Source organism: Anolis sagrei, chromosome 7 (assembly GCF_037176765.1).
Source record: "Anolis sagrei isolate rAnoSag1 chromosome 7, rAnoSag1.mat, whole genome shotgun sequence".
Taxonomy (NCBI): Eukaryota; Metazoa; Chordata; class Lepidosauria; order Squamata; family Dactyloidae; genus Anolis; species Anolis sagrei.
The window spans coordinates 26800623-26811655 of record NC_090027.1 but is presented as its reverse complement, the minus strand read 5'-3'; the positions used below and the strand labels follow the sequence as shown (position 1 = coordinate 26811655).

Genomic DNA, 11033 nt, shown 5'->3' with positions numbered 1-11033 from the left:
CTAATTGCAAAACAGTAATTTGGTATTGCTTCTTCTGACCTATTGTTTTCACACAGTTGCAAATTCCATTGGCAAATTAAGAAGCTAATGGACTAGAACCTGAGGAATTAATCACTGAAACTCTCCCTAACTGAGTAACTGCCTATGGACTAGTCACACATTATTTAGACCTCCCTTGCAAGAAGCATGCTCTGGGCACAGATTGATAGAGTCAGAAGGGCCCTAAGGGGTTATCTGGCCCAGCGCTCTGCCTGCAGGGGACAAGGGCATGCACAGCCAACAGTCTCTGAAAGGGATTTTCCAGCATCTATTTAAAAGTCTCCAATGCAGGAGTCTAGACTTGGTTTCTCTGCCGCTTAAAACAGTCCTTAAAAAAAAAAAGTCAAACGGAAGGATACAGTTGTTAGTAACGTCTACATCCCAAACTATTTGGGGTTATGTCAGCTCTAAAGGTCACAATTGCGTTTGATCTGTGCTTATTCCTACACATCAATATCTTGAAGAATTATGCATTTCGGGTTGACATTTAAATCTCTTTAGGGGGAAAAAATCAATTTAGAAGATGACTTTTATAATCAACAGAAAAATATGCTGTTAATATGCTCCTTTTTCTGTTTACAAAAATGTTCTGAGCATCATGTGTGTTATTAGGAGTGATTACCTTGATTTTGTGGGCTTGCTGCATCAACGGAAAGGATGCCTATGGTTTATCATATACAGCATTATAGTAATAGAAGAACAAAGGAAAGGCATGTATGAGCGGGAAAACAGATTAAATTTGGATTGTTGTAGGTTTTTTCGGGCTATGTATTGATGGCATCAAATTGTGCCGATATGTAGACCACCCTGAGTTGCCTGCGGGCTGATATGGGCAGGATATAAATAATGTAAATAAATAAATAAATGTTCTAGGGGCATTCTCTCCTGACATTTCGCCTGTATCTATGGCAAGCATCCTCTGAGATAGTGAGGTCTGTTGGAACTAGGAAAAAGGGTTTATATATCTGTGGAATGACCAGGGTAGGACAAAGGACTCTTGTCTGCTGGAGCTAGGTGTGAATGTTTCAACTGAGCACCTTGATTGGCATTTGATGGCCTGGCCATGCCTGGGGCAATCGTTTGTTGAGAGGTTATTAGATGTCCCAGATTGTTTCCTCTCTGTTGTTTTGCTGTTGTAATTTTAGAATTTTTTAATACTGGTAGCCAGATTTTGTTCATTTTCATGGTTTCCTCCTTTCTGTTGAAATTATCCACATGCTTGTGGATTTCAATGGCTTCTCTGTGTAGTCTGACATGGTGGTTGTTGGAGTGGTCCAGCATTTCTGTGTTTTCAAATAATATGCTGTGTCCAAGTCGGTTCATCAGGTGCTCTGCTATGGCTGACTTCTCTGGTTGAAGGAGTCTGCGGTGCCTTTCATGTTCCTTGATTCGTGCTTGGGCAATGCTCCGTTTGGTGGTCCCTATGTAGACTTGTCCACAGTGCATGGTATATGGTAGACTCCTGCAGAAGTGAGAGGATCCCTCTTGTCCTTTGCTGAACATAGCATTTGTTGGAGTTTCTTGGTGGGTCTGTAGATAGTTTGTATGTTGTGTTTCCTCATAGATAGTTTGTATGTTGTGTTTCCTCATCAGCTTCCCTCTGCAGTCAGTGGTTCCCTTGATGTATGGCAAGAACACTTTTCCTCTGGGTGGCTCTTTATCTTGACTCTCGTGGCTTGTTCAAATGCAGACTACACAGAGAAGTCACTGAAATCCACAAGCATGTGGACAATTTCAACAGAAAGGAGGAAACCATGAAAATGAACAAAATCTGGCTACCAGTATTAAAAAAAAACCTCTAAAATTACAACAGCAAAACAACAGAGAGGAAACAATCTGGGACATTTAATCACCTCTCAACAAAAGATTACCCAAGGCACTGCCAGGCCATCAAATGCTAATCAAGGTGGTCAGTTGAAACCAGAGGTGCCCCTAGGTAATTTTCAATGGTAAGCAAACAGTATTTTGGTGCCCCCCCCCCCAACCAATCACTGATATATATTTTCTGTTCGTCCTGGGAGTTCTGTGTGACATATTTGGTTCAATTCCATCATTGGTGGAGTTCAGAATGCTCTTTGATTTTGGGTGAACTATACATCCCAGTAAATACAACTTGTCTATTTTTCCCCAAGAGCGCCTCAAGAGCGCCCCTGGGCAAAATGAACAATACTGCAAATGCTTACTTTGCGTAATGGGTTGAGCCGCCCCTGGCTGAAACATTCACACCTAGCTCCAACAGACAAGAGTTCTTTGTCCCACCCTGGTCATTCCACAGACATATAAACCCATATTCCTAGTTCCAACAGACCTCATTACCTCTGATGATGCTTACCATAGATGCAGGCAAAACGTCAGGAGAGATTGCCTCTAGTACATGGCCATATAGCCCGAAAAAACTACAACAACCCAGTGATTCCGGCCATGAAAGCCTTCGACAATACAAAATCTTTGTTGAATGTGAATAGTAGGCTGGCCAGGAGCAGAAAAGGACAGGGCTTTTAGACCTTTAACAGTAGTACTGTTGTGTCAGAGCTCAAGAACTCTGCCCAAAAACCTGGCAAGTTCACACCCATTTCGTTCACGCTCTTTCACACAACTCCACCGTTGCTTTCCAGGAAAGGTAATCTATGTACTCAGGTGTTATTCTCAAGAGTAATCAAGCAGGTTATTCACCTGCAGCCCTTTCCAGGAAAGTGAGGTACTAGGGGACTTCAGTGCAGAGCTCTCCTGATTGCTGCTTAATGTTGTACTTCCTTCTCCCCCTTTTCATGAACACTTTACAAACACAGCTGGCAAATAGTGTAGCTCACACATTAGCAAAGGGACTGTCGGAAGAGGAAATTCTTCCAGAAGTAGGCTCATTAAGTCAAACAGTTGCAAAATTATCTTCTCTCTTATCCCTCTGCACTATTTTCATAGAATCATAGAGTTGGAAGAGACCTCATGGGCCATCCAGTCCAACCCCATGCCAAGAAGCAGGAAAATTGCATTCAAAGCACCCCCAACAGATGGCCATCCAGCCTCTTTAAAAGCTTCCAAAGTAGGAGCCTCCACCACACTCCAGGACAGAGAGTTCCACTGCTGAATGGCTCTCACAGTCAGGAAGTTCTTCCTAATGTCCAGATGGAATCTCCTTTCTTGTAGTTTGAAGCCATTGTTCTGCATCCTAGGCTCCAGGGCAGCAGAAAACAAGCTTGCTCCCTCCTCCCTGTGACTTCCTCTCACATATTTATACATGGCTATCATATCTCCTCTCAGCCTTCTCTTCTTCAGGCTAAACATGCCCAGCTCTTTAAGCCGCTCTTCATAGGGCTTGTTCTCCAGACCCTTGATCATTTTAGCTGTCCTCCTCTGGACACATTCCAGCATGTCAATATCTCTCTTCAATTGTGGTGCCCAGAATTGGACACAATATTCCAGGTGTGGTCTAACCAAGGTAGAATAGAGGGGTAGCATTACTTCCCTAGATCTAGACACTATGCTCCTATTGATGCAGGCCAAAATCCCATATTTTTTTGTTGTTTTTTTTTTTGCCGCCACATCACATTGTTGGCTCATGTTTAACTTGCTATCCACGAGGACTCCAAGATCTTTTTCACATGTACTGCTCTCAAGCCAGACGTCCCCCATTCTGTATCTTTACAAAAGAGGTGGGAGTTCAGTGTTGATGGACGGCAACCTCCAGCATTCCTCACCATTGCCTATACTGCCTAAGGTTTGGGGGATTTGCAGTCCTATAGGGTCACATATATCCCTATATCAGTGGTTCCCAACATGGAGCCCCCGGTGGCGCAGTGCCTTAACCCCCGTGCAGGCAGGACTCAAGATCGACAGGTTGCAGGTTTTAATCCGGGGAGAGTGCGGATGAGCTCCCTCTATCAGCTTCAGCTCCTCATGTGGGGACATGAGAGAAGCCTCCCACAAGGATGATAAAAAACATCAAAACATCCGGGAGTCCCCTGGGCAATGTCCTTGCAGACGGCCAATTCTCTCACACCAGAAGCGACTTGCAGTTTCTCAAGTCGCTCCTGACACGACAAAAAAAGTGGTTTCCAACTTTTTTTTGACCAGGCACCACTCTCCAACATTTTCCAAGTTTCTCCCCCACAAACAATATGCTCCATCCATATCTCATCCTGATTTTAGTATTTTTAGTATCTTACTTTTTATCTTGCACATGCGGTCCACTCATTGTTATGTTATCTTATTTTACTGTGTATGATTTTGCTTTATCGTCTTTGTACTCATATGTTGTATGTATTTTACTGTGTTGTTATTGTGTTTTGGTTTTACTTTATTGTAATATGCTATTAGGCTTGGCCTCATGTAAGCTGCCCCGAGTCCCCATTGGGGAGATCGTGGCGGGGTATTAAATATAGATTATTATTAGTAGTAGTAGTATCAAAAGGGTTACAAATCAGTTTTTGGTCAACTGTAGATTGAGTTTGGTTATTTGTGGTGCTGATCCAGAAAATTGCATTGGATAGACCACATCAGCTCTAGTTCCAGATACAGAACATATGTCATCCAGTAGTCACCATTTGCTCATCCACAGAAAACCATATTTAATAATCTAGAGCTGTGGACCTTATTTAAGGCCTTATGGCCCACAGGTTAGGAACCACTGCCCTATATGCATTGTGTGGTGCATGTTGTAATGCACTAGAAACATATCAATGTCTTTTCCACTCGGTTTCTCGACCACCTTGGACTGCAGAGATTAGCAAAATACTATTTATCTTCCTCCTGTGCAAAACATCGAGCTGCTTGTTTTTGTAGCTCATCCTTTATAAAGGCACAACTGACAAGCTTTAGGGTAGAGAACAAGCAAAGGGAAAGAGTCTCTTTTTGAAAACTCAGGGTGTGAATCAGCCAGATGTCTTCCAGCAGCCCTGGCCAACATGTGCCATAGGAAAGACAGTTGGGAATTGCAGCCTGGCAACATCTGGAGGTCCACAAACTCCTTTCCCTCTGCATTTGATTAGACAATTCCCTTGACAGTTGGCCCTAATCATGGCCTGAAACTTATGTCCTTGCAACTTGGTAAAAGGTTGTCCCCTGACATTAAGTCCAGTCATGTCTGACTCTGGGGTGTGGTGCTCATCTCAATTTCTAAGCTGAAGAGCCGGTGTTGTCCATAGACACCTCCAAGGTCATGTGGCCGGCATGACTGTATGGAGCGCCGTTACCTTCCTGCCGGAGCAGTACCTATTGATCTACTCACATTTGCATGTTTTCAAACTGCTAGGTTGGCAGAAGTTAGGGATGACAGCGGAAGCTCACGCCGCTCCCTGGAATTGAACCTGCGACCTTTCGGTCAACAAGCTCAGTGCTTTAACCCACTGCACCACTGCGCTCTTGCACTTTACTACTCCACTATTCAAAGCCATAATGACTCTGTTATAACTGCTCTTCTCCTTACGCTGGTATATGACCTATGCACCTTATTGACTAGCCTACTTTCTAACTTGTTTGCACACCAGCTCTCCCTCCCTCCCCCTCTCCCTCAATGAGACTTGAAGTATATTTTTGGTTGTTGCTTATGATGCCTGTTTTACTATTGTTATACTGTTGTTTTATGTTGTTTTATACTGTGGTTATATTTTTAAATACTATATTTTTAACTCTGTGTGGTTAGTCTTGGCCCTATGTAAACTGCCCCGAGTCCCTTTGGAGAGATGGAGGTGGGTATAAAAATAAAGTTATTATTATTATTATTATTATTATTATTATTATTATTATTTGAAACACAACAAGATGAGTCCACAGCAAACAAAATCACTCTGCTGACTGTTGAATTGGATCACACATTGGACACTTCACAAGTGTCTAGGACTGTGTGATGTATCAGCAAATAATGCGTGCAGATCCCAATACGGTGGCCTTCTGCAGCTGGTAGATGGTAATTCTGTCAGCGCCAATTGTGTTTAAGTGCAGGCCAAAGTCCTTAGGCACTGCACCCAGTGAGCCGATCTCCACTGGGACCACCGTGACTGGTTTGTGCCACAGTCTTTGCAGTTCAATCTTTAAATCCTTATATCATGTCAGCTTTTCCAGTTGTTTCTCTTCAATCCTGCTGTCACCCGGGATTGCAACATCAACAATCCATACTTTGTTTTATAACGTGATTATCAGGTCAGGAATATTGTGCTCCCAAACTCTGTCTGTCTGAATTCGGAAGTCCCAGAGTAGCTTGACGTATTAATTCTCTGTAACTTTTTCCAGCTTGTGATCCCACCCGTTCTTTGTCGCAGGCAGATGGTGTTTGTGGCACAAGTTTCAATGAATCATCTGAGCAATGGTGTTATGCTTCTGCTTGTAGTATGTCTGTGCAATCTTCTTGCAGCAGCTGAGGATGTGATCTATTGTTTTATCTGCTTCCTTGTAGAGTCTACATTTGGGATCTGTTGTCAACTTTTCAATTCTGGCTTTGATGGAATCGGTTCAAATGGCTTGTTCTTGGGCTGCCAGAATCAGGCCCTCCTTCTCCTTTTTCAGAGTTCCATTTGTGAGCCACAGCCACGTTTTTTCTTTGTCAATTTGGCTCTCATTTTTTCCCAGGAACTCTCCATGGAGAGCCTTCTTTTGCCAGTTTTCTCTTCTGCTCTGCATTGTGTTTTTATGGTATTCACTCTTTGTCTTTTGCACTTGAAGCAGTTTACTACTATTGACTTCCCTCAATGTTGGTTCTTGACTGCCTTTCCCATCATTTGCCAGTGTGTGTTTCTCTTCTTCTACCATTTGTTTCCCTTGCAGAAGCCCTCTTTCTGCCTCCTGATTTTCTGGGCAGGTAACGTCTTTCGACATCACTACGCGGGTGTAATAAGTAGTGAATTGTAATAAGTAGCATTCTCAGTGGTGGCCCCTCGGCTGTGGCACTCTCTCCCGATAGAGATCAGATCTGCCCCCTCCCTCCTGACTTTTGGAAAGATGGTAAAATCTTGGCTCTGGAACTTAGCATTCTCAGATTGATGATCGAATCAATAACTTGACCACAAGGTGGTCAAGTTTGAATTTGTGATTTACCTTGACAAATTGGCTTTATGTAATTCTTGATCTGTATTTTAATGTGTTTTAATGTATGATGTTATCATGCTTTAGTTTATTTGTATATTGATTGTCTGTTGTTAGCCGGCCTAAGTCCCTCCTCAGAGGTGTAGAAGACTGGGTTATAAAAGCAATAAATAAATAAAATAAATAATAAATAAATAGTCATCAGTTTTCTTGTTTTTTCTGTCCAGAACATCCAGCTCTGCTTGTGTCCAGTTCACAATCCCAGCAATGTATCTAATTATGGGGATGGCCCAGGTGTTGAGAGCCTTGATTGTATTTCCGCCATTTAATTTGCCCTTCAGAACCTTTTTGACTCTTTGGATATATTTTTTGCTGACCACATTTTTCACTTGCCCATGCTTGATATTGTCCAATTGTAGTATGCCCAGATATTTATAGGCTTCAGAATTGATTGCACTTTATGGTTTGTCCGTTTGGCATCTCTATGCCATTATTATTATTATTATTATTATTATTATTATTTAATGGTTGCAAAGAAGCCCTCTGTGGCCCTATCTACATTGTCATATAATGCAGTTCAACTCCACTGCATTATGAAACTGTGTAGTGTCGCCTATGTGTCTATTAGGAAAATTTAGAACACCTGTGTTTAAGCACAGGTGTTCTAAATCTTCCTTCACTTTGTGTTGTGCTTCCCTTTCCACCTCTATGGATGAGAGCCTAGCCACCTGGATAGGCCTGATTGCCATTCTGAGAAGAGCAAGCTGACCAAAAAGCCCTCCCACCCCAAAAAGAATAAACAGGCTTTTGAAAACCAGGATCTGATTTGGAAAACATGGCCCTTCATTCATGCCCATTGATTACAGCTGTTTCATTCTTTCCTGTGCTTTTGTCAGGTTGAATAAGGGCCTGAGGCTGTGAGGTAGAATAAGGGCCTGAGGCTGTGAGGAATTGTAGGAGTTGGAATCCAAAACACCTGGAGAGCCCAACATTGCCCATGCCTTGTCTTTACTGACCATATCATGCAGTTCCAGTGTCCTGAGGGCTGAGGGGTAAATGAAAGGGGCTGAGGCTGTGAGGAATTGTGGGAGTTGGAGTCCAAAACACCTTGAGGGCCCAAGGTTGCCCATGCCTGGTCTACACTGACCATGTCATGCAGTTCCAGTGTCCTGAGGGCTGAGAGGTAAATGAAAGGGCCTGGGGCTGTGAGGAATTGTGGGCGTTGGAGTCCAAAACACCTGGAGGGCCCAAGCTTGCCCATGCCTGGTCTACACTGACCATATCATGCAGTTCCAGTGTCCTGATGGCTGATGGGTAAAGCAAAGGGCCTGAGGTTGTGAGGAATTGTGGGAGTTGGAGTCCAAAACACCTGAAGGGCCCAAGTTTGCCCATGCCTGGTCTACACTGACCATATCATGCAGTTCCAGTGTCCTGAGGGCTGAGGGGTAAAGGAAAGGGCCTGAGGCTGTGAGGAATTGTTGGAGTCCAAAACACCTGGAGCTTGCCCATGTCTGGTCTACATTGATCTACATATAATGGATTTCCGGTGCCCTGCTGCTTGTGTCATCCCCGTCAGGGCTTCCAGGATTTCTTCTCTCATCATTTGCAGGCAGAGAAATCACTCTCTCGAATGCCAGTTTGAGACTGCATTCAGTAGCCTGTCGCTTTAAGGCTCCTTTGGGTTGTTGGCTGGCGAGGAAGGAACGGAGCGCCTCGGCTTCCGAGCCAACGCCGTGCAAAGCCAAAGGGAATCCTTCCTTCCTCCCCAAACCCGGCGTCGTTTCTTTCTCTGTCTTCAGGCGTTGGCGGCCTTCTTCCCCCGGCCTCAACTTCCGCGGAGATCCCCTCCTTCCCCAGGAAAAAGGAGCTTGGTCTTGGTGTGTTTCGCCTTGGAGTTCCTGCAAACTTGGAGCGAGAAGGTGACACCTGTTCCTTTCTATTGGGAGAGAGAGAGGAGGGAAAGAGGCTTAATACTAAGGGGGATACTAAGACCTTCCTTCCTTCGGCCTTTCTCTTTCCTTTCCTCCTTCCTTCCTTCCCCCTTTCGCTTCCCTTTTCTTCCTTCCTTCCTTCCCTTTCCTCCTTCCTTCCCCCTTTCCCCTTCCCTAATTTCCTTCCTTCTTTCCCTTTTCTCCTTCCTTCCTCTTTCTTTTCCCTTCTCCTTCCTTCCTTTCTTTTTTCCTTCCCTCCCCTTTCTGCTTCCCTTTTCTTCCTTCCTTCCCTTTCCTTTTCTCCTTCCTTCCCCCTTTCCCCTTCCCTATTCTCTTTCCTTCTTTCCCTTTCCCTTTTCTCCTTCCTTCCCCTCTCTTTTCCCTTCTCCTTCCTTTCTTTTTTCCTTCCTTCCCCTTTCCCTTCCCTATTCTCCATCCTTCTTTCCCCTTTCCTTTTCTCCTTCCTTCCACTTTCCTTTCCCCTTTCTCCTTCTTTCCTTTCTCTTTCCTTCTTTCCCCTTTTCTCCTTCCTTCCCCTTTCTTTTTCCTCCCTTCCCTTCCCCTTTTCTCCTTCCTTCCCCCTTTCCCTTCTCTCCTTCCTTCCTTCCCCTTTCTCCTTCCTTCCTCTTCCTCTTCCTTTTCTCCTTCCTTTCCCTTTCCTTCCCCCTTCTCTTCCCCTTTCCCCTTCCGCCCCCTTTCTTTTCCCTTTCTTTTTCTCCTTCCTTCATTCCTTCACCTTTCCTTTCTTTTTTCTCTTTTCTTCGTTTCCCTTTCCTTCCCCTTTTCTCCTTCCTTCCCCTTTCCTTTCAACTTGCTTCATTCCCCCTTTCCCTTCTCTTCTTTCGTTCACTTTCCTTTTTCTCCTTCGCCATTCCTTTCCCCTTTCTCCTTCCTTCCTTCCTTCCCCTTTCCTTTCTACTTTCTCCTTCCTTCATTCCCCTATCCTTTCCCTTCCCTTCCTTCCCCCTTTCCTTTCCCTTTTCTCCTTCATTCCCCCTTTCCCTTCTTTCCTTCCCTTCCCTTTTTCTCCTTCACCATTCCTTTCCCTTTTCTCCATCCTTCCTTCTTTCCTTCTTTCCTTCCCACTTTCTCCTTCCTTTCTTCCTTCTCCTTCCTTCATTCCCCTATCCTTCCCCTTCCCTTCCCTTCCATCCATCCATTCTTCCTTCCCCTTTCCTTCCCCTTTCCTCTTTCCTTCTTCCCTTCCGCATGCAGGCGGTCCAAAGCTGAAGAGCGGCAAGAGGAGCGGAGCGGGCGAAGAGCTGCGCCGCGTCCTCCTCTTCCTCTCCTTCTCTTTTTTTGTGCGTGGCTTCCCCGCGCGGAGTTCCTCTTTAAAGCCTCCCCTGACCGTCACTCCTGCCAAGCGGGGGGCGGCGGAGGGAGGAGGAGCTCAGGCGGGCGAGGAGGAGGGGGCGGCGGCGAGCGCGAAGGCGGCGGCGGCGGCGGCGAAGAAGAAGAAGAAGAAGAGCTGGGCATGGAGCGGCGGCGAGCAGAAGGGAGGAGGAGGAGAAGAAGCAGGCGGGCAGAGAGGAAGCGCCGCTGAGAGGAGCAGAAGCACCGCGAGCAGGCAGTTCCTCCTCTCGGCGATGCTCCCTCGCCTCTTCTAGTGAAGGAAGGAAGGCAAGGAGGAGAAGAAGAAGAAGAGGCAGCAGGATCCAAGCGGCGGAGGCGGCTGGGCAGCGCGCAAGTTCCTCTCCTTTTTCCCTCGCCGCAACTCTAAGGAATGAAAGCTCTCCAGGCAGACCTGGTCCTCCTCTGCTTCTGCCTTCTCGGCCAAGGTAGGACACCCCTTGGGATCCGAACAAGGGCGCACACCTTTCGCACCCACTTTCCAGGTTGTTTGCGGAGATTGAGGAGCTTGTTTGAAGGGAAAGGGAGAGAGATGGACTCCCCTGTTTCCCCTTTTAGAAAAGGGAGTTGTTGGCTGGCTTCTTTGGCTTCCTTTCCTCGGGAAGGAGTTGGTTTGGTGATGCTCCACGGAGAGGAGACCGTGGAGGGGACGATTTGGTGCCGTGTCTGGTTTTTTCCTCACGTAACGGTCGCGAAATA

General features: G+C 45.5%; 2 protein-coding genes across 4 annotated transcripts in view; both read left to right on the top strand.

Annotated features, from left to right (window-relative positions):
- Window positions 1-8588: 8588 nt before the first annotated feature.
- On the top strand, window positions 8589-10591 carry LOC137097528 (uncharacterized). Its single transcript, XM_067470865.1, has 3 exons — window positions 8589-8624; window positions 8711-8972; window positions 10200-10591. The coding sequence occupies exons 1-3, from the start codon at window positions 8589-8591 to the stop codon at window positions 10589-10591; spliced, it is 690 nt and encodes a 229-aa protein (XP_067326966.1).
- The window catches only part of KIRREL3 (kirre like nephrin family adhesion molecule 3), a 952985-nt gene continuing 952390 nt past the window's right edge, over window positions 10439-11033 (top strand). For 2 of the 3 annotated variants that reach the window (XM_060787109.2, XM_060787106.2), the window contains exon 1: window positions 10439-10762. In XM_060787109.2, the coding sequence (XP_060643092.1) occupies window positions 10708-10762 (55 nt within the window). In that variant the 5' untranslated portion in view covers window positions 10439-10707. The remainder of the gene's footprint in view (window positions 10763-11033) is intronic. The other variant, XM_060787107.2, reaches the window with a different exon arrangement.